Here is a 27,252-nt window from a genome sequence, read left to right as displayed (position 1 = left end):
AGATTTATTCAATAAAATGATGAGTGGGTCCTTCAACCTTTTAGAGAAATGAGAACAAACATACAAACAAACCAATAAACAGACACACTGTTGCATCTTGGTACTGTAATGCGCCCTCTGAACCTAAATAGAGTTAATCTGGAACACATAAATATTAACTTCTGCTCAGAAACCGTAAAAAGCCTATGTTTCCCAGAAACTTTCTGCAGAGGGGATGTGTGTGTGTGGGAGGAGGAGAGAGTAATGTTCATTTAGGAAAGATGGTCGAGTGAATCACTGACAGGTCAGAGGTTTTTACAGAGGGTCTACAGGATGCTGACGTCACATACCGACAAGGGTCTCGGGCAGGTTTAAATTTAGAAATGACATCATGCTGTCAGGACACCCTTAGCCCTAACATATGTAGCCAGCTGTATTACAAAACCATTTTGGAGCTTTGTTTGTTTCTGATGTTTGGCAGGAAACCAAGGCAATTAATGGGTTCCTGTTTTAGGAGTTAGTGACTTGACCTTTGCTTAGAGCTCTATCTGAGTCTAAGTGTATGATTTCAGTTCAACGCATATCTAAGTCAAGAGTATTGACAAATATAATGTGCCTAAAGTAATAACCCATAAAAAATTCTGATCTTTCATGTCTTTATTGAGAACAACCATAGAAACCTCACCATGCAAGTAGAAAAAATATGTCAATCCTTTGAATAATGACCTTAAAAAAGAAAATATTGTAGTCAAGTGTTCTGTGTGTGATGATCTAGAATCAATAACTGTTGATTTACAAAAAGCTGGAAAGGGTTATAAAGTAATGTCAAAGACTTTCACCAGTCTACAATTAGACAAACAATCTACAAATGAAGACACTTTGGGACTGTGGCTACTCTACCAAGAAGAGGACGACCAGTCAAAATGACCCCAAGAGCACAAAAAACACTCTTTAATAAGGTAAAGAAGCAACCCCGAGTGAGAGCCAAAGATTTGAAGGCATCATTGGAACTGGCTAACATCTGTGTTCATGAGTCTACAGAAGGTAAAACATTGAACAAGCAGGGTGTCTATGACAGGACACAGGAAGGAAGCTGCTGCTTACTAAAAAGAACATTGCTGCACACCTGAAGTTTGCCAAAGAGCACATTGAGACTCCACACCAGTACTGGCAAAATGTTTTGTGGACTGATAAATGGCTTCAGAAAAACAAAATCCACCTTCTGGAGTGGCCAAGTCAGAGCCCAGACCTCAACCCAACAGAGATGCTATAGTGTGATATGCTGGTTTTCTCGGTTAATGCAGAAAACCATGGGATTACAAGGTGAAATGTCCAGTTGCAGCAATTTTGGAATATTTTCCACATAGTCTACATTCATCAGGGTCTTCTTCACCCCAGGTTTGGGATTACTCAAACATTTCTTTGGTAATTACATATTGGGACGTGTGTCTGCATAAATCTGGTAACATCACTATCAATGGAGTCCAATATGTTTGTTGTGAGCAACAATAAACTGTTTTGGAGAGTTTTCCCTTTTAAAAAGGCTTCTTTTGGATGGCTCATTCTTTCTGTGGTTAGTGATGAACCTTCCCCTGGCTGAGACCTGTGGGTGTGGGGTTTGTCGACCAGGGCTCACCACGATTTGCTGTACAAACCACAGCAGGAGGCAAGTCATCCCACATTTATTTTTATGGCTGGAATCCCCCATTAACCAGACGAGAGACTCTGTGTAAACATTTATGCACAGCACGAAAACACAGTCACATTACGCAATTATTTTTCTAGCAGTTCAGAAATTCATAATGGTGTTTAGATAGCTTAGAATAATAGCCTCTTTGTTAATTTTGCAGTGGGGATGCCTTATCAAAGTCAGATCGCAAACACTCAACCCTCTGTTGTGTTAGTTTCTTTATTTCACTTGGAATTTTATTTAGAAATAGGCACATTTTGTCAAAGAAAAGCAAATGACTGAAATTATAGAAAATCTGTTGTATTTGGGTGCAATCCCTTCTTTGTCTGGTATCATGCAGTGGTTCTATCACGTCAGCATTTTTCTGTGGCAGTGGTGTTCAACCCAACGGTTGGTACAGAAGGGGTCACAGCAAGCAGCTTCTTTGATTGACCGCTGCTTCCGAAACACAACTGACCCATACACTGTACGGTCCCTGAACACCTCACATGATGCACGCCCTACAGTTCTTTAGTGGGCAAATGGATCCATTCAGTTCATTGGAAAAAATGTGTGCGCTCAGTGAACAGTAATCTTTTAGCGTGTTCATGCATTACACTGGGAGGCAGCGCTCTACTACCAACTTTTTACAATTTTACTGTTAAAGCTGCAATTTGTTTGTACTAATGTTCAAAAGTGGTTTATAACGCTAACGCAGGTTTATTTTTTATTTTGATAGTGACAATAAAAACACAGCTAAATGCTGTTGTAGTGCATTATAAATACTTACAAATAAATACAGATTAAGTTTGCCACATCCAGCTGCTCCAAAACATCTTCCTCCATGTTGTTTTTTCCTCTCTCCTCCCTATGTGCTGTGTGTTAATTGAAAACAGTGGCAGTGCTGACGTTTGGTATGTGATATGCAGAGGCCAGCCTTTCCCTCCTGTGCTGTCAAAAAAGGTGCTGACTCATCCTGTCTAATGCATCATTTACTGCATCTTATCATAAACACAAAGCATGAAAGAATTTATATATACAGCTGAGTTATGACTGCTCGAAGTAATGTGATTTTTAAAGCGGATTCCGGCAATCTATTGCTTAAGGCTTTAAAGTATCTTAAATGTCTCTGTCTGCTCTGTCACAAGACTTTCCTGAAGGTCCCAAACACTTTCTGGCCCCCTCCAAAAACGTTTCTGATGGTCATATGTATGATCTTGCTCAGTCTGTAAATGGACTCACCACTTTAACTGCAGAAGTATATCATACAGAGACTGAGACAGAAACCCTGACCATGATGGGTGTAGGTAACGCAGTTGTTTGTGGCCCTAACTTTTGACCTCCCTGTCTGCATACACACTTTACTTCCCACATTGCTCTCAGATACAGGTTGGGATGATTTCCTTCAGCCGCGTCTGAGCCGAAAGCAACTGACTGAATGATTCCATAAGAAAAGAAATCCAAAACTGCACACAGCCACCTCATTTCTGGTCACCCTTTTCCCTTTTCCGAGACCTAATGCAGCAAAAGGCCGTGGAAAATGGGAAAGAAACGTCACTTTTCCTTTAAGACCGAGAAGAATGTGCCACAGCGTTGATGGTTTTTGCAGGACTGGCTCGCTTGAGACCAGTCTGTCCTTTTTCTTCTGAGGCAGGAATGTAGGTTAGTGAATTGATTAGCACTAATAAGGCCTGTCCTGGTCCCTATTACAGGCTGACCACAGAGAAATAGCTCCATTTGAGTATAGTCTGGACATGTACTTAACACCGACTTTCAAATAATTCTGTGTTTATTTAAAATGAATGGAATAAATTCAAGCAGTGACTGTGTTCTGTTATTAAATCGTATTGGTTAACCATCTGTAATATTAACCACCTGTGAGAGCACTGGGACATTACAAGCAACCCTCTCAAAAGAGCAGTTTCACTCTGAGCATACTGGAAGACAGTATAAAGAGGGATTTATAGAGTCTTCAGTTTACTGTAACTGCTCCTCCTTGAAAATGTTCTGTAAGTATGCACAGCACGTCACTGCACTATCACCAAGTAAACAAAAGTATGAATGCACAGTTACTCAAAAAAGCATAATATGAGCATCTATTTAGTTTTGCTGTGATGAAATGTTACACTGAAGTATAAATCTGAGTCCATACACCTTAGACAGGGTTTAAGTTTTATTTATTTGCATACACAAAACCAAAGTCATCCTCTGGGGATCATAACTGTCCATATAAAGTTTTATGACAGAACACAGTAGTTATGTTATTTAAAATATTTTTAACTCAACCAAAGTAGCGGATCAACTGACTGACCAACAAACAGGCAGGTTGAAATTCCATTTCTGGAGCCGCTAAAAATAATAACTGAATCAAAAACACATGCACTATAAGAGCTGAGGAGCCAACCTTGGGCTACAACATCAAACGCTGACCTAATATTACATATTTATGCAGCAAATTCAAGGCTTTGGCACTGCTATTTTTTGATTTGGTTTTAAATGAATAAGTAGATATTGCCAGGTTTACAGACTATTTGACAGAAACCTTCTGAATGGCAATGACTGTGTGTCATTTGCAGTTGTTGCTTTGGTGATTTGACACTGACTCTTCACAGAATTTAATTACAGACTAATTCCCTTTGTCCTTAAAGGACCCTGTGACTGATGTTAGAAAGTAATGACAGACTTGAAAATGTAGTGAGACATAGAGACATAGATTATCACTATCAGTAACATAAATTACATTTGTTACAATTTGTTAATTATTATTCATTATCCGTCAGCTTCTTCGGACCTTTACGTGGGTTGAGTACAGCTGATAAAAGCAAGATATTGTTCATTTCTTGCTTTTCTATTCACTTAGCATGTTGTGTTGACAAAGCAGGTGGCTTGACCACCAGACTATCTCCGTCACTTCTCCGTTAGCACCTCAGTGCTGTAAGCAAGCATCCGCCCCGGAAACTTCCATCCACAGGAAAAAGTTGTCTTTTCCAGACAGATGTTTCCCTCATGGAAATACTCCAGCCCGGAACCTAATGGAAGCCAGATGAGCTTAAATTCCACAACAACAATTACCGTGCTCCAGACAGCTTTTACTGAAAACTCTATGACACAACAGGTATCTGTTAGCTGAGACTGATGTTAACTGGAGTAACTAAGAAAACTTGTAAATGTCTATTATGAGGCCAATCCAGGAACTACTGCCTACTGTATGTCACACTTACGTCATTTGTAGATTTTGAAACGTGTGTAATTTGTTTTAAAGATTTACTCTCTGAGGAAGTTTTTCAGGTGGTGTCCTTTGCTCAAATTAGATTCCAAACTTTAACATTTCTATTATTTTATTTAAAAAAAAAAAGTAAAAGTCATGTGTGATGAAGTTACAGATGGAGCTACCATCCTTAGTGGGCAGAGTGCATGATCAATATAAAGTAACTTAACCAGTGCATACCAGCCTAATTTTAGTTAGAGTTATTGTCAAGCACAAATTTCATCTGAAAATCACGTCAGCAGCAGCCTGACAGACTCTTAGAGATTGTGTAGCAGGTTCAGAAGAACACAAAATACACCGGCATAGAAGTTTTTGACACGATTTAATTACAAGTTTTAGCTTTGTTGTTGCTCTATAATGGAATTCCTGAGTTACATGGCTTAAGTCAATAAAGTGAAAAGGGCAGAATTAAGGTGTACGCTTTTCTTGCTGTTTTCACTCTGCAGTCATCTCATTCGTCTCACAAAATTTCCCATATGCCTTGAACTTAGCGTGGACAAACCGCAGCCAGTACTACTTGAAGCAACTTGTTTTGCTGGAACAAAAATCTGAATATTAAAAACAACATGTGTGTTTAGCTGTGTGTACCTTCCTGTGCTTCTCCAGTTTGAATTGCACCAGTAGTAGAAGCACTGCTCCTCTACTAGTTGACAACTTCCACTTCAAACTGAGCGGTTGTCATCGCTTGATAAAGTTTGTCTCACCAAGGACATTTGTAAGAAAGCTTTATTCCCACCAATTCCAATATATGTGTTTAAAGGTTAAGATTGTTCACCTGCTTCTATGTCTCTAAAGGTTAAATACAACACTTTCGAGGAGGGCTGAATCCATTCCTGTCAGGTGTATTTGTTCAGTCAGTAACCTAGCAGGAGCTTGCATGATAAACATTACTGCTCCCTTGAGGCTCACTTAATCCAGTGGCAGGGTTTGATGTGGGCAGACTGTCTTTAGTCCCACTGTGGTCGGTGAGTCTGGTTCGGGGTCCCCTGCTCTCATCGTCTGCCCAAACCATCCGACTCATGTCTTCCCCTTGATGTGGCAGGTTTGAGTGGCCATAATAAAAATTAAGAGATCATAAATGCAGGATGGATGCACCATGTGTTTTGTTGGATAATGCATGTGCCCCCAAAGAGAGATTTAACTGCCACTGTTCAGCAACAGAGCCACTGCAAGCTCTATAAGCTTTTCATTGGCCATGACTGCACATAGAAGTCTGTGGGCTGGGAATGTCACATGGTGGTGTTTTATAGTTAGATAAACATCATTCACCTCAGTCGCTGACCTGAGTGACAGTCATACATGACTCATTTACAGCAAGCTTACAGCCAGAGGGAGGGGCATGGATGGGCTTCCCTGAAGTATTTCCATCATGTGCCAGGCCTGGTCGTCTGGCACATTTACTGTAAATGAATGGAGCCTGTGTATTATGAAATAAAACCTAGACTGATGAAATCACCCACCATATAATTAGCTTTTTTAGCATGTGACTTCTTAACGTCTTTACCAAACTGGATGCCTTTTAAAGTTCTCTGCTGGAAACAAAAGTCTGAGAGGCGCTCATGCATCTGAAATGAAACATGCGTCTTTCACTGAGCGTTCTACATCTAGAGGTCGCAGGCGCTAATGGCAACCAAAGCTTCTTGAAGGACGGGAACTCGTTTTGTTAAACAATCTTGTAAAGAATATCAATCACTTTAAAATAAAGACTCTTCCCATAAAGAATCCTTCCCTCACGTGTGAGGGAAAGGTTCCAGCCACAGTTTAGAGAGTTTTTTAGTTCTTAAAGCTGGAAGCTCTTACAGAAAGAATGATGAATTATTAAAAGCTACATTCTTTAAAAAGAATATAACATGCTTATATAAAACATATGTAAATTATATTACACATAATGATATCCTGCTGTCATTCAATAGCTAGAAAGGGCCCCTTTGTGGGAGCCGGAGTGCACTATATAGTTCCTTTATTCCAGGTTTGAAGGAGTTTATTGCTGTAAAATGTGTCAGTACGAGTAGCCATTTAATAGCCATTTGAGGAGGGTGGCCCCAAACATTTGCCTGATTTACCTCTTTTCAATTTTTGATGAGATCTGCTGTAGAGTATTTCTTCTGACTTTGAATGTCCTTTTTTTCTATTTGGACCAAAGCGTCTACCAAAAAGAGTGTAATGTAAGGTAGGGAGTGCACTAACATGTTAACTCAGCAGACACACTCTTAGTCCTCCAAGTAGTCCCTACAGCAACCCGTTTCTAAAACCACTTATTTCGTGAAGAGGCATGGATTTGCTTTGCTACTTTCAATTGTTACTGAATGTGCTGACGGTGCAGACAGTCTGGCTCCTATGGTGTCAAAATGTCAGTGTTCGCTTTATGGCTTACGGCATAATTTATGCAAATGTATGCATGATGTCTGTTTCTTCGATGCAGTGATATCAGCTATAGTGACGGAGCTTTCTTTTTTTTTTTTGTTCTGTGAGTCAGTCAGAAAACAACAGTGAGCACACGTTTCCATCTGAACCTTCTGTTTCATCAGGGGCAGAGGATGTGGTTGTCTCTCCCCCCTGACATGTTCACCCTGTACCGTCATTGCCATGCTGATGGGAATGGCTGGAAAGAACATGTCCAGACAGAGTGGGTGGCTACAGCCTCTTCCACCCAAAACACTTTCTTCGGCAGACAGACAGACATCCACACTGTGTTACTCCTGGCCTCCTCACAGACACTTGCTAAACCTCAGGCATCTTATTAATGATCACATGACACACACACATATCTGCTGTAGAAGTTTTGAACTTCTGACCAGCCTCGTATGTACCTTGTTGTAAAACACATATATAATATGGTAATTTTATAAGGTTTAGATCTTAAACCAACACAATTACTGCTAATTATAAGAGTAACAAATTTTGGTGTTTTTCAGTTCGGTATAATTTATGTATTATTTCTCAGACGGAGCATATTTGAGTGATTATCAGTTACTGGCAGTTCCATAAGGCTCAAGGACGAATGGGGAACACATAGTATTTACTGACAAACAACAGAGAGACTTCACTTTTCATTAACATTAAGCATCTTTATTAGATGTGAGTCCTTGGAAAGAGCACAGGCCAAGATTTGGCCAGTGTCTGCAAACTGGTGGTGATGGTTTAAGGGGGCACATGGAGCACCTCAATTTAACCTCCAAGAACTTTAACCTGAAGGTTGTGGTGGTGATGCACAGGCTGGACTGTGCAACAGGTGGTTTGTAACCAGGCCGTAAAAGGATTGGAATTATAGCATGATGTGACCATTTAAAGAATTACAGGAATTTGGACTATGAGGAGGGGAAATGACGCAGAAGATCAAAATTCACTTATGTTAAAGCCTCATCAGAAAGTGCTCTAGTGTTCTGCACTGAAGTATACCTAAACCCAAACCTAAAACGCCGCGACTGGATTCATGTTCTAAGACTGCTCAGGGCAAAAAAAAAGGGCTGTTGGGACACTATTTGCCCCTCTTATTCAAACTCTGTGTAGAGTATCATAGAATTTATTCTGTGGTTTATTCCAAGGTGTTCCCTTCCTTCCTTGCAGGTCTGAGCTTATATTTCTATGCATAATTTGGCCTAGTGCTTCTGGCTTGAATATCTTCTGTTACCTCCTGCTGCCATTTAGTTAAACGAGAGCTGTACCTGTAACATATTTTTGCTTTTTTATGTTTCCTATTACCTTGGCATTATCTAAAGAATTTTTAAAACACTGGAGGAAAAATGTTCTTTAGCAGTAGTCACATCTGTTTAAAATCATACTCAAGACCAATACAGGAGGCGCATATTATTTTAATGCAAATGTCCCTAAAAGAGTTGGACGATTATGTGCAATATCTGTGTATAACCTCCAATAAATTATTACTAAAGTGCTGTTTATGCTTCATCATAATTACCATAAATTAGATTTTAGGGCTCCTTAATGCCAAATAGTTTAGCACCAATGCCAAACACACAAGGAAAATTCCCTCTTTAGCTTACGTTCAATTTACGATCATATCAGTGGATTCATCAAGGGGCGAAGTAATCTGTTGATGTTTCATCCACTTCAGTTCTGTAACTGTAAGAAATAGTGTGTTTGCGGTCTGTTGGGTTTGTCCAAACCCTTCCCAATGAGCTGTGGTCATCCGCCCAGCTTCCCAGAACCTCTGTCTTTTGTGAAATAAACCCAACATTCTTCCGGCTTTATTTCATGCCTCCTAAACTGCATTTATTTACAAGGCTACAGTCCAAATCAAGAAAATATGTTCCTGCTTTTGGTTGTGTCTCAGCATGGTGTAAACCACGTCTGTCTTCTTGTATGTTTAGAACACAAAGTGCAGTTCTGAATGTCCCTACTTAGTCTTTTCCACACTGTTGGCACAGACTTTCCTACCTTAAAGCACATTTTGACGTTGCTTTACATAGCGATGGTATTCAGATGCAGAGAAAACAAATCTAATCTCCACCACCCCCAGCCAAGTATGGACAGACTGATGTTATTACAACAATTATTAATCTGCTGTTGTCTTTGTGTGCAGGTTACAACTCCTTCCTACCCCGTGGTGGTGAAGATGGGGCATGCTCACGCCGGTATGGGAAAGGTGAGTAAGCTGCATACACTAGTCCCAAAGAGTTAGTCTCCTTTTCGCCTGTCTTTTTGTGTCATACCTGTTTTAACCTACCTGTGTGTCAGTTTGACTGTGATATCTAAACTGTATATTTAGACACCTGCACTCCTGGATTTAGGGTTAACACACATGTTAAACCTCATTTCTTCTTTAGCATTAGCCAGGAAGACTCTAAAGAATCTAAAACAACCGGCCTTTGCAGACAAGTTCACAAGTTCTATCTATATCCACCTTTACCATCTTGCCACCTACCATCAGAGTCCACGCTCATGCTCAGATTTGTCTAGATTCCAGTCATGCAAACCAAACGTGATATTATCACAGCAGCTTTGACTGTTCTGAGGTTCAGACAGGAGGGAAGGAGATCGCAAACCTAAAATCCCTGCAGACAGCGCTGTCTATCCATGATCTGGGTGTAAAGCGTATAGTGTGTTCTTTGCTTTAGTGTCACTGGGCACATATCTGATACCAAGGCAGAAGAGCACACAGACAGCTCACACCACTGATAAGGTCTGAGTACAGTCCACCAGAAGTTTTACTTCTGCTGTTCTCTTGCGCAACAGTCTGGCCAAGAAGCAATTTGAGTTGATTTAACATGATTGCTGAAAGGAAATAAATATAGACTGATGTCTATCATCTCATTTGTTTGAAAAGATGGTTACAAAGTGATTGCAGCAATAAGAAACCCACAACACTCGCTTCATCTCCCTCGATCTCTCGCTCCCGTCAGTTATTTGGATTTACAGGGGCAGACACTTCCTATATGTCTTTGGCCATCGTCTGTCGAGATGGGTGTGGCTTCCTGCTCAGGAGCCAGACACGCTATAGAATTTCCCATAAGCCTCGAGAGGGAACTTGGCAAGGCCCTTATAGAGCAGGACCTCATGTAACCCCTCAGACCTCACAGATCTGTGAGAACAGGGTAGGATATGTAGATTTAGTTCGGTGTTTGCTTTTGACCACAGATGATGATGTAGCATGTGTAGCTTGCCAGTGACACGTTCACTCACCAGAACGCAAATACTCAAACCACTAAATGTATCATTTTAAATAATTGCTATAGTCATTTTGAGGCTTTACCATTACTATTGTACAGATCAGGTTTTAATGTGAAATGGACGAGATTAATGTTTGTTCACTCACATGTTAATAGACCATGATCTTAAAGGGGCCTTTATCATATCACAAAAATAAGTTGTAGTAGAGTAAAGCCTCTAACTAGGTTTCCCATGATGTGTTTTTACACCAGTGAGTCTCTGTATTGTATTTGAGCTAGAATGACATTCAGTCTGGGCACTGACCAGTATGACATGAGTTTTTCCACCAGGCGCAGATTTCCATCTCTTTGCCAATGTTTCACCTTCCCTGGCGCAAGCTCTTATGTTCTGTTTGCATCATTACGATTTGTTTAGTTACTCAAAGGAGTTGTGTAATTCTCTGGATGGGTTTGCTCGCAGCTCAGCGCTGGACCCGCTACCAATATCAGATTTTTTTTTTTTTTTTTCCTCTAGAGCCATGATGTGATCTGTGAGTCACTTCCCTTGATTCAGTTGGTTTTGTTGTTTCAGCTTCTGCCTCGTTGGTGTAAACGGGGTTCATTGCTCAGCCTTAATGCTTTAGTCACATAAAGACTTGAAATCTAAAATACATCTACCTACTCTAGATCCATAGGGTTCATGTTGTCGTCATAATTAAATTAAAACAAAAAAGATTGTTCCAAAACACACTAATCAAGCAGAAATAATTGAAATTCTGGGATTAGTTAAAGAAGCTTTGAATTTTTTTCTAAGATAAAATTGGGAAAAAGTTACACACTGTCACTTTAAGTTAATTCTTTGGGTTTGGGTGTTGTTTATGAGCTTAATTTGCTTGATGAAATAAAATAAAAAAAGTCTGTCTTCTGGTGTCATTTGAGAAGCTAATGGATTTTATTTGCAATAGAACAGCTTTATGTGTGAGTGTCATGCATTCGTGTTACTTCCCGTCAGTTACAGCATTATTTATGGGACCAGATCTTTCGTTTAAATTAAACCTACTCTTGTTGTTTTTTTGGTGCAATTTTCACTCTTGCTCAGTTTTTGTTTTGGTGAGGATGAGTCGTAGTTACAAAGCTGCTGGTTCCTTTGTTCCACCCAAACAATTTGCACTTGTTTTACAGCAGTTTTTAGGATTTATTTGTATGTGCACTAAACCTAACCACTCATAAACACACCATTAAACTGTTTTATAAGACCTCACAAACTGTCACATGCGCTTACACTTGTCTTTTCTACTTGGTACTTCATATTGATCAGAATTATAGCAGCGCATGGAACAAATTGCCAGTGAGTGACATTAACATCCACTTTCGCCTATATTTAGTAGAGAGTTGTATCTCCCAGAGGACAAACCAGGGCTTCCTGGTCTGTCTATCTGGTTTTTCTTTATTCATTGTGGTTTATCATCATTTTCACAATTTCCCCTCTGCCGAACATTGATGATACCAGTGACAGGGCTGGTGATGAATGAGTTGAATGTCATGTCAATCATTTTGCATCTTAGACACTGAGCAATGTTGTACATTAAAGCTTCAGATTAATGAGTTTGTCTTCCAATAGGCCGTGAATTTCCCATGCTCTTACAGAATGCACCTCTCAAAGACAAAGAAAAGAGCATTATAAATAAAAAATCCAAAGGAGAAGATTTTAGGGTTTATCCTTATACCTGTGTTTTATGTAACAGCCATGTTTTGTGTTTGCATTTCCTCTCAGCCTGTGTCTACAGTCTGCAGTCTAATCACTTTATGGGAGTGAGGTGACGTAGTTCAAAGCCTCCCCTGGCCATGTTTCCATCCCGGGACTGTTCATTATCCCGCCTGTGTACACGTCTGAAATTCCTGTGGGATTCCAAGCAGCCACTGCCAACTTTGACAGCACACTTTGTAATTGGCAGCTCCTTTACGTGTGGCGTCTCTCTCCCACAGATCAAAGTTGAAAACCAACAGGACTTTCAGGACATCACCAGCGTGGTGGCTCTGGCCGGGACGTACGCCACCACCGAGGCCTACATCCAGTCGAAGTACGACATCCGCATCCAGAAGATCGGCAGCAACTACAAGGCTTACATGTAGGATTTCTCACACCATCAGCACAGCATATTAAACAGGAATTAACCAGTTCATGTAAATAAAACTTTTCAATGTATGCATATTTCTTGTTTGGATTTTCACTTTATCTGATGTAACCATCTGGATAATGGAAATCAGCCAGTGTTGACCCTGCAATGTCTCATCTACTAGGAAAATATCCTGCAATGAAAACAACCTTGTGGGATATTGCAAGTTGTTTTGCCTTTGAAAACCTAATACTACTAACTAATTTTACTGTTGGGTAAAGTAAAATACATATAAAAATACTTCTTTTCCCCCATTCCATGCAGTGTCTCGTCTCTCACAAAGTCATCATTCGATGTGTCCTCCAAACCTTCACAGCAATTTGAAGTCCTATATATTTAGCCAAGCACACAGTAGCAACGAAGAATACAGGTGAACAGTCTTAGCTTTAAAAGCTTACTTGACTAAAAGCAGAGGAACAAAGCAGCCATGCCTCAACTCATCTCCTTTTCTGGCATCACTATGAAATCATGTGTTTCAGTGGTTTGGACAGAAACATAATGTAAGCCTCGATGGTAATCATCATCACTTATGAGGTGATGATAGCTTCCCCCATGAGCGTTTCTGTTTCAACTACACAAGCAAAAGCTGGACGAGTCTGAGTCTTGGTGGAGCATTGTTGCTTTCTGCCTACCAGCAGGTTGATTCATTCCTTTCTGTTTTTCTTTGCCGATCAGGAGAACATCCATTTCTGGCAATTGGAAGGCCAACACAGGTTCTGCCATGTTGGAACAGATCGCAATGACTGACAGGTGAGTTCACACAGAGGTGCGGTGGTAAAAAGCAGACCTGTTTACATACTGTAACTCAGTTCTGTCTGTATATTTTACTGTATACTGTCTGTCTATATGCTAAATCTCACATCTGTTATGTATATTAGTGTGACCTCTGCCCAACCTGTCCTTCATGATCTCTTCAGTGCTTATTGTGTCTTTTAATTATTGCTTTATCGCGTGTGTCACTGTGTTCCAGATATCGACTGTGGGTGGACTCCTGTGCTGAGATGTTTGGTGGACTAGACATCTGTGCTGTGAAGGCCGTCCATGGAAAAGATGGCAATGACTATATTATCGAGGTCAGTTTGTTTCCAGAACAACCCCCAACCTCAGTCTGAGGTTAGATGGTGGTACATGAAAACACAATGGCTGCAACTTCCTATCAGGTAGATATACCTGATATTGTTTGCATTCAGTGTATTTTGAAACCACAGTCACCTGTAGACATGGTTTGAATGTAAACGTTGCCTTGGATTCAGTCTCCTTCCTTGCAGATAATACTTTTCATATCATGGTGAGAGTCATCAGGGAAGGGTGTAGCCAGACTTGAATGCACATGATCATCAGATCCTTGAAAGAACGGTTAGTCTGTAGACCAAACACAGGCATCAGAATGAAAACAACAGCAGGAATCAGTGGTTGACTCACTACATTTTCGAACATAGACTGTTTATGCGGGTTCCCTGGTAAAGTTTGGTGTTGAACATGCAGCTTGTAGTTTGTAGACAAATAAAATCACTGTGGCGTGACCTAACACAATTAAACTGGTGGAGGCTTTCCTCCTTGAAGTTAAGGTTTTCATTACCAATTGTGATGAACTTTCATGGCCTGTTTCCCACTATAGCCTCCCATGCTAAAAATACATTAATGTGGTATGTGTTTAATCAAAATAGCTCATATGATCTGTTTCTACTGTGGGTTCAGAATAGGCTGTTTGTCTCTTCTAAAGCGAATATAGATGTTTTAAAACTGCACAAATTAATACTTTGATTTAAAAAATGTTGTTGGTGGTCTTCACAGATGCACAGGATTTGCCCATTTTTGCAGTGTTCCTCAAAACATGCAGGATTTTAGTATCTTTGAGCTCATTGTTTGGGTTTTACAGTCCACAGTTTTGCTGTATTGCTTTCACTATAGTCTTCCTGTTCTCATGAACTTAATTTCCAGACATAGCAGGAAGCTGTTTTCAGCAAAGGAGGCTCTGATAAACACACTGTAAACTACGTGCTAATGCAGACTTGATTTTAAAATAATGGATAGAGAATCATACAGGTTCATTATTCATTAATCATACAGGGAAAAAAACAGGGGGTTAACAGCGATTGCTACATCCAGAAAAGCTGAAAACAGGCTATAATGTAGTAGAGCAACAGAGACAGTTGGAGTTGGAGTAGGGGGCATGACTTGCTGTTTCTCAGATGGATGAGCTGTCACGCTGCCATTCACTCTGCTATCACTATTGTCACTCTCTCCGCACGGCACAAGGGGAAGCTTGCAAAACTAGAACTCAGTAACTGAACTAAACATAGATCATTGAGAGTGAGAAAGCAGCAGAAAAGCAGATCCTAACATTACTTTACAAAGTCCTCACGTAGAAAGACTGATGATATACTGTTGTATGTAAGAGGGTGATATGTGGGGGAATTTTCCATTAAGGATTATACCCTGGAGACAATCAGGAAACAAATAGATGTATCATCTGTAATCGGTCCCATATTTGGAGCAGCCTCTGTGTGTCCTCAAATCATAGGAAACAGACGAGTCCGGGACATCTGACATACCCAAATTAAGCCTGAGAACATAATGACCTCACACTTTTCCCTATCTATATGCTGTGTGAAGTCAGGAGTGAGAGCATAATCTTCTTTTTTTAACTCATACTATCTCAGGAAATATCTCCAAGCTCCCTAGAGATGTGTAGTCTTGCAGTTGGACTGTTTGGACAGAGAAACTAGTGACACAGTCGAGTAACTTCCTGTTCGTCCACTCCACGTCTGTCTCTCTTGCCTTCGGCATGTTGGAATTTAATTAACCACGACAGGGACAAGCTGTCAGTCCATGCTAGTTGGAATCAGTTATTTTTTTTTCCCCAGACAAAGATATCAGCCATGACACTTCTCCCTAATGAAAAGCAATGAGCCACTCTGAGACACTTTATTAACACTTTACTGCGGCTCTTATTAGCTCACTAGCTCTGTGTCGATTCACCAAAGTGTAGAAACAACGGGCGATGATGTGACATGACGTCTTTGGAACAGCATGACACAGCATGGCATAATTCAAAATGCCATGACTAATTACACAACATAACAGTGTGACAGAGGATAGCTACTCAACAACAGAGAGAGAGGGGATGATGTAATTTACTTTCACATAAAAGTTACATAGCAACAGGACACACTTTAACACTATGCAACAATGGCAAGACATCTGACACTGTGCAACAGTGTGACATGCCACTACATGACAATGATACGGTATAATATGGTGATGGACAGAACTAAAAGCAGCATGGTTGTACGGATGTCTGAGTATGTCAGCCAACATGATGGACGTTTATCATGTGACATGATAAAACCACATGTCAATCGATTAATGACAGAATGAAATTAGAATTTTAGTTAATCTTGCACTCAAGGAAGAACATTTCGTTATTGTGCTGTGAAGTAAAAGTTAATATAATAATGTGCGATAAGACAAAGCAAGGTGTCACATTACATTACAGCACATTACTGCATGGTGTCACATCATGTAATGTAACACCCATGCAAAAAACAAACCAGAACAGCATCTGACAGGACTGATAATGACATGTTGACACTTCACAGGAAGGAAATTAGTGGCCTTCTTATATATAAACAGAGCATTATAATGACTCAGTGACATGGTATGTTGTAATCAGACCTATTTGATTGATACAGACAGAATGAAAGGAGAGTTTATCATAAACGTACACTCCATGTGAATCATCAAAATCCCTCCGCTTGTAGGAGCGAGAAGCACAAAAGCTGCTATCTTAAAGCTAAACTTGTTTTCACAGGAGAGCGTCACCCGCCACCCATCCCCATACCGCGACTGCAACGTAATTTCAAATGAGCACATTTCACGTGTTATGCTCTGTGAACTTTCCCATGCACGCTGCCCAAACTGAGCACTGTGCGGCTCAGTAAAAGTGCAGAATAACACCTCTGTGTTCCAGTGCTGAAAGGCCCAGTGGCAGCTCCATGCTTCTGCTAGATGACTGCGTATCCTAATAAATCAGAAGGGTGGATCCAAACCCTGAGTGCCACCGCACGCCGTTTGAAGTGGGGCCTGGCGGTCGTTTGCCAGGCCTCTGCTCAGAGCCATGTGGTAATGACTCGACTGGCCAAAACACTGTGGCACGCCCCGCCTCGTCGCCAAATCCTAGCCAAGCTGGCTACACACAGAAAAGGAAAGGTTCTCTAATATGGTTAGTGGCTCTGTCTAGAACAGTATGAACCCAAATAGTGAGATCTCGAGCAACTTAAGAAAAACATCTTTTTTTAAATGTGGTGCATAACAAAGGAAAATGGATAGTAAGTGTTTTTAGTATTAGTCATTTCCTCCAGGAATGCATGAAACAGTCTGGTCATATTAAAGACTTAAAATTTCTATGGTGGTTTGACATGATTCCACATGAAACATAATGCAAGTGGACAGAGACGTGATCATAGCTAGGCTGGGCTTCACCAAAATGTATGCCATCTTTTATTGGATGAAACTTTTACATACTCTGCTGAGCATATAAAAACCAGTACTTTCACGTAGGTTTTGTGATGGACTGCGTGTCTATTCTCAATCTAACAAAACCACATCACCTGATTTGTGTGTTTTAATATTCGCCAACTCGCTTTAAATTGCTCCTAGGGAGACAAATAAAGTAGACTTGCACTTAATTTAACTCGTACCACTAATAAGATCAGCTTCAGCCACAGAAAAGAGGAAACATGTTTACTAAAATTAGCTGGTACAGGGTTTGTTTGGAACAGGAACACTCTCTCCATCCAGCACACGATTAGGTTCCACCTGATGTGCACCAGATCCAAGAGGATAAGCACATGTACAAGTATGCACGCCCACCGCTGTGTTTACAGCCTGTGGGCCGGGCGCGGCGCAGCAGCCTCATCCACCACACTGGGCATCTGCATGGAAGCCAGCAGCCACACTCCTTGACTTCTGTTTGTTTTGCCTCTCAGGGAGGGGGACAGCGGGTCCTCAAGCCCCATGTGCTCTGTGGTTTTTGTACACGTGTATGTGCATGTGAGCTTAAGTGTTCTTTTTTTTTTTTCCTTTCAGGTTAATTATTTGTGTGGCAATGGATGTGGTCTGTGTCTTTCCAAGTCGTGCCTGGGGCAACATAATATTTACAGATGGAGTCATATTTGATCTCTGCTCACAGGAAATTCTAATTTTGGCTTCTTTTGTGCATCACAATGTCGTGTTGATAGATAGCAGTTTAAAAGGTGCAACATGCACTGTAATCTAACAAAAGCATACTACACTACCCTGGAGTGCTGGTTGCAGCTTTACTGGATGTTGCTGTAGGGCAACTCCAGGATAAGTAACTTTGGAGAGTATGATGCACGGTGACAACCAGACAGGGGTGAGTGTCATGCTTAGTGCATCTGGAAGTAAATTGTAATTCAGGCCCGTATAGTGTTATATAACTTGTATTGTCCGAACTCAGCACTGGTGAACTACTGTGGGGAAAATTGTTGTATATGTGATCTCTGAAAATGACTCATCAACGCAGGCAAAATAGTTCATTATTGCTGGCATCATTTGGGGTCTGAATACCTCTAATCTTCACCATAAGAGATAGAATGCTGCCATCTAGTGGGGAGATCATTAATTGTTTTTTTTTTTGTGGTGATACACACTGAGCTTGAATAACCACCCTGTTCGTGTGTGTAGGTGATGGACAGCTCCATGCCTCTGATTGGTGAGCACGTAGAAGAAGACAGGCAGCTGATCACAGAGCTGGTCATCAACAAGATGGCTCACGTGCTGCTGGGAGTTTCCACACCTCAGCCTTCCTTTGTGAAGGTACAGTAGTACTTCACTATTACAGACACCCCTTTACATACATAGTCAATCTGTTAGTACTACAACTGTAACTACGTGTATTATTAATTGTCCTGTTAATACATCAAGTGCTACTACAACTGCTACGTCTGACTTGATTTCTCTCTGTATCCCCCTGTACACAGACTACACAGCCAAGACGAGGTAGGAAGCGTTCTCTTAGTTACTACAAGACGACCGCCTATAGCAGGATTGTGGTAAACTGTAATATGTCTTTGTATACATACTGCAGGAGGACACCGCTCTGGTTCTGCCTCTCCATCCCAGTCAGCCCAGGGATCCCCTCAGAGAGCCCGGTCGGCCACCACCTCTCCCAGCCAGGCCTTCCAGCCCGGTCCCATCCCTGCCTCTTCTGTGCCTGGAGCTCAGAAACAGCCACCGCAGCTGAAGTGAGCCCTACTCATATCACACCAATATAACACCATTACCAGATACTGACATGGCTATGCTTTTTATTATTTATTGTGATGTTGGAAAAGCTCAAACTATGCTTTAATAACATATAACAAGAGGTCTTATACACCATGGTGCTCCTAGATGGCAACATAGAGTCATCTCATCTGTTTCTACATTTAATTGTAGACTCTGGTTCATGTAACATTTGCAGAGGATAAATAATGGCTTTTCTTTGAATCTGATCTTTGACCTTTCCTCCCTGACTGCAGATGTACTAAACTAAACTACTCTTCTGTGTACTGCACAGCAAATCCCAGTCACTGACCAACACCTTCACAGAAACGTTAAGAGGAAGCCTGACCGACGACGAGGCTAAAGCTGAGACCATCCGCAGCCTCCGACAGTCCTTTGCCAGCCTCTTCTCTGACTAAAAGCCCCCTCCGAAGCGTCCTCCTCCTGTCAGTAGTCAGGTTTAAAAAAAAAACACAGAATTCCTTATGGAGTCTCCTTCCTCCTCTGAACCTCAGCTTTCTGTTCATCCTCTTTCTTTCTCCATGTATGTGAAGCTTAGCCCACATGCTACTGCAGCTGTCTCCTTTTACCCACAATTCTTTGTGTTTTAATTGTCCACTGTGCTCGTGTTAGAGGACCGAAACATTTTCCAACATCTTGATGCTGTGATTTATTGCAGCTACTCTCGTGGTAAATAACCACAGTCAGTAATCATCTGCTGGCTCCTACTGCTCAGTATATAGCTATTCTGCATTCTGTTTGTCCAACTAGTGAACCTGTCAATCATCTGTTAGTATTTGATTGATTGCTTTATTCTGTCGTTCATCATTTCAATTGACACACAGCTTCCAAACTGTTTGCAGATGTCTACGGCAATATTCCTATCTGATTCTGTTCCAATTAACTCATGAGAAATGTACTGAATCCTCACGGGTCACCAGCGATCTTTTGAGCATCTTGCCAGCAGCAGCATTTCTCAGACATCCGTGTGCTGTAGATACATATTGGCTTACGTAGTGATTCCTCTACCTTGGCCTAACATTACCAAAGTGCTTTTGTAAAATCAAATATTTTAACAATACCCTCCCCTCTACTGGCTCAAGAAAACAATCACGAAGCAAACCAACTTTTGAGCTTGTGATTTTACAAGATCCAAATGCTGTACTGGCTTACAGCCATCGTCTTCCATCACAGCTCAGATCTTCCCCTGCTATTATTCTATTTCTTGATGTTTTGTGCTCTGTGAATAGCACTGTAGAGTGTTTTCTGTGGGGGATGTGTACCATAACTACTAGTGCTGTGTGTTTAAATGCAAACAGTGAGGATGTAATATTTTGAGACTTAGTGCCCATAGAGAAAGAAAAGGTTTGGTTGTGTAATAGTGCATCATCCTATGTATTTATTCTGTTCAATCTCTACGACCAATGACAGCTGGCACTGCAGATCATTTTTCATCCTCCTTTTTTTTAGTTTTTGATCACATGGTGTGCATGTTATATCTGCAGGGGCAGCAGCAAAGCAGACATCCTCCTTTAAAAGCCTTCTCTTTGTTGGCTCCACAGTTATCTGTAGTATATGCTTTCTTCACAATTGATTTAGAGGAACTCAGATAGAATAAAATAAATGAATGAAGACGTGCAGCGTACAGCGTGCAGTAGTTTACATAGACCTGTAATGATTCCAACGTTTAAGGTAAAGTTTATTCAAATGCATGATGCTGTAACAGCTCAGCATGCATTCGCTTGACAAAATACACTGTACATCACTCATAACCAACAATTGTACTAAGCAATGATCAACGTTGTAGTTTTACTTCTACTAACAGTTACTCTGGGTGGAGGTATAGAATTATAGTTAGCTGCCAAGTCCAAATTAAGCTAATAACTCCTTGAACTGGTTGAAACACACCTGACTTCTAATGTTTCCAGCTGACTCAGTTTAAAACCAAAAGGTTGTAAACGCATCTTAAATATGCACTTGATGGCAATATACATTATATCTTGCTAAATGACTGAGATTAAAGCTGCACATCCCAGGAAAAGCGTCCTAATGTGCAATGCCTTCCTATGACAAGTGTAAACCAAATGCAATAGGTCGGATCTGCTAATATAAGCTTAATTTATGACAAAGACAAAATTTGAAATGCTCCTTTCCGTTGGAAGTAACGTGCTCCTTCAAGAAGTAATCATATTAGCCTTAAAAGCTAAATGTTGTGCTTATGCTACAGCCAATAAATCATTCTAATGCATCCCTTGCACATTTACTGTATGTTTCTGGTATTGGGGAAAAAAGTAGGCGCAACCCTCCAAACCCTATATATGCAGTAACTGTCCTACTGCAGTCTTACGCACACCATTTCAAATGTTGTCAAACATTCAGTTAGCCTTCTCGCCATCAAACATCAGGAAGATTGTGCCAAAAAAATGTCATTGCCATTTACATTTTCCAAAACTAGAACTGATTTGCTGAAACCAGTCATTGGTTGTAATAATTCAGCCTCAGAGAACTGTTTCTGTAAATACAATTCTGATCTGCAGACAGCTTTATATGTGATTTAATGCAATGTCTTATCATTGAGCACTTTTGGTACCATTGTTGAAATGGACCAAACTAACATCTACTACTACTGTACCACTTAGTATCTAATACTGCGTTGTGATAAGCCATAATCAAACCATCAGGATGGACTATATCCCGTATGTGCCACGCAATAATGGCCGTGACGTCACTGATAAACCGACATATTAACTTTGATCACTGTGTCCTTTAACTTTAAAGATTGGCCCGGCCTGCCAGAGACATGCAGCACTAACAGTTTCTGATTTAGATTTAAGATCAAGGCTTATCATATCACACAGCTAATGACATCGTCTGTGAGAGTGAAGGGTAGGCTTAAACCTGTTACTTTGTTTTTACTGATGTCAGGTTTACTGCACTTTCAGTTTAAAGTGAAGTTTAACATCTAGTTGATTCCATACATGAGCTTATCTCCAAGGTCAGATTATCGAATCGAAGACCAGATGTCAAATCATTTTAGTTTCTCTCTCACTTAGTCACTTGATATTGTTTGACTTGACTCCATTTGAACTGAGCTGCAAAGTTTACTAGTAACTACCTCACGTTCAAAAACTGTAGGGTGGTAGTACTGGAAAAGACTTTGAAGACTGTGAAATGAGCAGAAAAGTTTAGTTGGTGCTAGCAACAAGAGAGGAAATTGCTCCTTCAGCTGAAAGGAATTAGTTTGATACACGGGGCAGTAGTGGAACAATAATGTAGTATCTGTAGCATCAACCTGAGAAACATGGGAGACCTTAACACTTCTGACTCTCAGGGGTCCAGGCTTGGTTTAATATGGGTGCAGGCCAGAGATGCTGTCGCATAATGAGATATTATAACATGCATTTGCATGCAAAATAAAAACCCTTATTTAAGAATAATATGGTCAATTAACAGCGTAATTCTCTGTAATATTGTGAGCGAGTGTTTATTCTAACATTACTACCAAAAAATAGTCTATAAATAATCTATAAAACCTAATCATTTTTCATTTATGAAGACAATAGGACTTAAAGAGAGATGCATTTAAAGTCACCAATTTCTCAGCTGCAAAGCTCCACTTGTGGAGACTTGTTGTCTTTCTCAACAAAAAAAAAACTCTCCCAAAAACTCGCTGTTGGTGCAGCAGATGCTCCATTGATGCTCTTTTACAGCATGCGTGCACAGTTGATGCTCTTTTCACAGTTTGTTTAGACAGATCACTTTGTCCCATCTTTGCTTTTATAAGACATATGATTTTAATTTGGGAAAATGCAATACTCTGCTACGTCGAACTTTTTTATTATTTATTGATTTATGTTTTTATTTTTGCATTTGATTGCGTCACAGGCTCAACTTTGGGTGTGTTGACCTGACACATGGCCTAACGCAGAACTGATTATGCAGCCGCAGAGACTTGCAAATAAATACAGCTAGTACTGCAAGAAAATCACGTCCACTTCAAATGTGGTGTTTGTAAATGAGAGAACTAATGTCATTGCGCAGGTTTATTTGCTGATCTTTCGGTCTACTGTGTCACTTCTTCTCTGCTGAATGGTGGGTGGTATTGTATGGTACTTTAAGTGTATTAATGTTCTGTATATTGGTGTAAATGTGGCATGAAAACCGACCCCTCTTGTGTGCCTCAGGTGTGTAAATCTGGTCGTTATGTGATCTTAATGTCTGGCTGCTTATTTGTGAGAAGTGTGATGCATCTCATGTGTTTCTGCAGTTTATTAGTCCTAGGATCATTTTACTTTTCTGTACTTTTGTCTGAAGAATCTAAATTTATGTTATTAAAAGTAACACCTTTTATTACACCTGTGATTCTGCATTCCAGTTTCTATCAGTCATCCCCAGAGCGCCTCGTGGGAGGATGGGAATTTGTTTCTCCATGTATGGTCACTGCAAGTCTTGGCGTCCACTTTTTTTTAAAAGTAGAGAAAACACAGTTTTCAGAAAATGTAATGTTAATTCCAACGTCTGTTCATTTTGGATTAAGGCGCTATTTCATTACTCTTGGCATGAAGCTCAAGGTGTTAAAAGCCGAATGGCAACACGAGGGCCGAGACGGGGAAAAGTGCTGGACTCCGGAGCAGCCTTTCATCTGCTGCCCACTTCGCATCAAGCTCGCAAATGAATTGTGTTAAGCACTAATTTTACAGCTGTAATACGAAACACATTCAGACATGAATATGTCAATGCACACACGCTATTGCATGGCTCAGGTATTCATGTCTGAATATGCCAGACTTGAAAATGTTAGCCGTAAGACTCTACATAGGATATTAGCACAAAGTAGTTGAAGAAATAAGCATCTATACAGAACACCAGAAGATTATAATGTTTGAACTGAACCCTCTGAATCAACATTTACCTTATCAAGCCTTTCACTACCTTGGCCTCAAATACAGAAACCCTCATTACAGGATGAATCCCTTAATAGAGATGTAATTCAACCTTTTATCTGGGCTTCAGTCAAGTAAAACCTCTCCATCCGTCGTGCTTGCTTCTTTTCTCATGATACCATTTGTTGTTCTTCTAGCTGGTGCGTTGGAAATCGCACCAAGTAAATAAAGCGATGGCGACCTTAATAAAAAAGAGTGTTTTGTTAGGATGAAACTCACCACAGCCTTCACAGAAGCTTGTAGTTTCAGCAGATCAGACTGAATTTACTCAACAGCGACTGGTCACTGTAGGTTGTGTTTCTGCTGGAAAATGCTCCTGTCACCAACTTATATAGTTTTAATCCAATTTAACAACTGTGGTCACTACAAATTCACCTCAGCCGGTGTATGAACACTTCAAATATCCTTTAAAAGTGATTAAACTCTCCTCTAATTACTCAGATTCATTATTTCCAGTCAACCCTTGCCCCTTCACAACACCTCAAACCTGAAACCTCCTCACAGTTTGTGCCTTGCATCACGTATGTTTCCCAGTCTTAGACGTGTGCTGCATACCAGACCACTGGCAGCCTGATAGTCATCTGCTGCCAGTCTGATTTCTTGCATTCTTAAGGTGGAATGTCAAATCTCTCATCTGCCGCAGGTCTCTGCCTGCCTGCAAGAACAAACAGCTCTGTGGTAGTCGGGCTCCGTGAGCCTGCTGGTATAAATCTGTTCTGAAGAGGAATTCGTGAAGTTTATGTCCAGACTTTAAACATTTTACCACCAGGTGCTGTTTTGGGTACAAACCAGAGGAGTAACACCCTCACAGAAGGGAAGTGATTTAACCTGTAGGGGGCACTGTCCTCCCAAACAAAACCCATCCCATCCCATATCTGTGCTCGTTGCTCTTCACACATTTTCATCAGATGAAAAGTAAGTAAATGCTGATAACCTCTGTTCTTAATAGCAAAAACAGGTGATGTGACTGATGAGTCATATTTGTGTAAATGAACAACCACAAGAACACCTAATGCAAATCCTACAGAAATATTAAAGCTGCTCAATTCATATTTTAAGAAGGGCATAAACCAGCTCTACAGTTAATCTCAGCCCTGTGCGGTGTTTGAGCATTCTTCAGGTCATTACGTTGGTTTTTACAGCCCACAGCTGTTTGGGTTCAGTCTCATTACTCTCATCAGCACCACTCCAGCAGCGACATGCAGCCGTTTCAGCTACGAAAGCTCAGATAACCCCACTGTTCACTAGCTGCCCAGCACCGAACGGTTAAACAGAGTTAGCCGCTGGCTGGTGAAGATTCTGCACTGACCAAAAAAAAATACACGAGTGCAGCTTTAATCCAAAGATCAGAGTTGAACTTGTCTAAATGTGAATATCAAGGATGCATGAAGTTGTTGCTTAGCAATGAGCAACTAGTTTTTTGTTGTAATTGGAACATTTTAAAAAAAATGTCAAAGCAAATAACTTGCTCAAGGTTGTATTTTTCAGCTCGACGCCGACTTTTAGATTCAACGAAAGCTTTCACTGTTGTTGTACAACGCTGTGCTTCATTTAGGTGAGTATGAATCAGTGATGATTCACTCACTGCAGGTAGACTGTGTATGCGTGTGTAACTGTACAACCCCCAGGAAAAGAAGCATTGATTTTAAACAGTGGAGTGGCCCTTCTATATTTAGCCCTCATTCTATTTTATTCAGCTCAATTTATCAGACCCTGAAGGTCTCAGCATGTGCACATACGTGTGGGAGGGTTGTTTTTGTCTGCGTGCTGTATTAGCACACTTGGAGGTGAGTGTGTTTGTGACAAACCCTCTCTCCCCCCCGCCCTTCAGACGTCGCCTACTATACAACAACGACTCGGTCGCCATAGAGAGTACCCTTAAAACAAGGAAAGGCCTTGGTTGTCATGGGAACAGCGATGCTTCATACAGCACAGGCGGATAGAGACAGAAATCCTCCACTTTGGTTTCCACAGCTCGTCGTACCACGGCTGATGTCACGTTTCTTTTAATGGTCCTTAATGTATAATTGAGACGTTTGGCTCTTCAGCAGCGGGTTATCGAGGGAGTTGATTCAGAATCATCAGGAACACTGTTGTTGAAACAACCACGTGCAAAGAGGAAACTTTAAATAACACTTATTTATTTATTTTGCATGATATTTAACCTGTCGGCTGGTTCTAGTGTCGGTCTCAGGGGTCCGTCACTTCCCAGATACGTCCATGATCTGTCATCTCCTCTCCAGCCACCAGATGTCCCTGGACTTTTCCTCCATTCCTGGTCACCTGACTTCCACTTGCACACCTGTCCTTCATTTTCCAAAGACACAGCTACCTCACCTGCTCTCGATTGACTGATCAGCCTCTGGTACATACACACATACACACAGTATCTATCAGCCCCTTTCCCCTCGACTCTATGCTACCTTGTCACAGTTCATGTGTCTTCTGTTACCTGTTTTGCCTGGATGTGCTGTTGATCTCTTTTCAACCCCTGCTTGTGCAGTTGGACTCTGTTTCCAAACCCCTCCTGTTGTCTCACCTCACCACCTGTTCCCCCCCGCCTGGACTTCTTTACCTGGACTTTCAGTAAGTCTAATTCAAGTCACTATGCCCTACTTGAAGTTATAGAAGTAGCATTAAAAGCACCACGTTTGAATTTGTAGCTGTATAAAATGCTTTTTACCAAAGCGTGGACACGTTACACCATTACAGTGAAGACAGCGCGAATACTCCACGGCATTTAATGAATGATGAACTGGAGGGGGATGATGTTTTTGTCTCCTCTGCAGCGGATGTACTGTATATAGCACTTTGGCAATAAACTCTTGAAGTAGAGCTTAAACAGTCTGTCAGAGTATTAGCAGCCCACTCAGGGCAGAAGTATGTGCTGTTTGGAAGAGACAAGAGGAGCTTCAGAGAGTTGGCCCCTCTCTGCAGGCCTTTCATTTCCTCCATGTAACGTCAATGCTCTCCTCTTTTTGCTTTTTCACCCCCCTCCTCTGCTTTTATAGTGGAAACTTTCATCAAGAGGGTCTTGAGTACATGTCTTCGAGCAAACGCACTGCTTTTTAAACTGTATGTTTGTCACAGTAGATTGTGTTTTATCTCTGTCATCTCCTCCGTCAGTCACAGTGCTCCCTCATGGTTATTTATGTGAGTGTGCTGAAATCACAGCCCAGCTAATTTTCCCCACGATTGCATATCTAAACAGGATGTATGGTGATATCAGCCTGTGCAGGGATGTGGGAATTATTTTTGCTCTGGAGACATTTGTTTCCCTCCAGAGATGTCAGCAGCATGCGCACCCGGAGCTACGTGCTCG

At 40.9% G+C, this 27,252-nt stretch overlaps 1 protein-coding gene across 2 annotated transcripts in view; it reads left to right on the top strand.

The window, feature by feature from the left end:
- The window catches only part of LOC113163449 (synapsin-3), a 72,534-nt gene extending 49,931 nt beyond the window's left edge, over nucleotides 1–22,603 (top strand). The window contains exons 7-14 of one of the 2 annotated variants that reach the window (XM_026362078.1): nucleotides 9,457–9,519; nucleotides 12,509–12,651; nucleotides 13,375–13,449; nucleotides 13,670–13,772; nucleotides 18,409–18,540; nucleotides 18,705–18,723; nucleotides 18,812–18,968; nucleotides 19,283–22,603. In XM_026362078.1, coding sequence (XP_026217863.1) covers nucleotides 9,457–9,519; nucleotides 12,509–12,651; nucleotides 13,375–13,449; nucleotides 13,670–13,772; nucleotides 18,409–18,540; nucleotides 18,705–18,723; nucleotides 18,812–18,968; nucleotides 19,283–19,406 — 816 coding nt within the window. In that variant the 3' untranslated portion in view covers nucleotides 19,407–22,603. Of the gene's footprint in view, nucleotides 1–9,456; nucleotides 9,520–12,508; nucleotides 12,652–13,374; nucleotides 13,450–13,669; nucleotides 13,773–18,408; nucleotides 18,541–18,704; nucleotides 18,724–18,811; nucleotides 18,969–19,244 lie in introns of both variants that reach the window. The other variant, XM_026362079.2, reaches the window with a different exon arrangement.
- Nucleotides 22,604–27,252: the final 4,649 nt, after the last annotated feature.

This window comes from Anabas testudineus, chromosome 23 (assembly GCF_900324465.2).
Source record: "Anabas testudineus chromosome 23, fAnaTes1.2, whole genome shotgun sequence".
Classification (NCBI taxonomy): Eukaryota; Metazoa; Chordata; class Actinopteri; order Anabantiformes; family Anabantidae; genus Anabas; species Anabas testudineus.
Note: the sequence above shows the minus strand (reverse complement) of the source record. Positions and strands in the feature narration are given on the sequence as shown.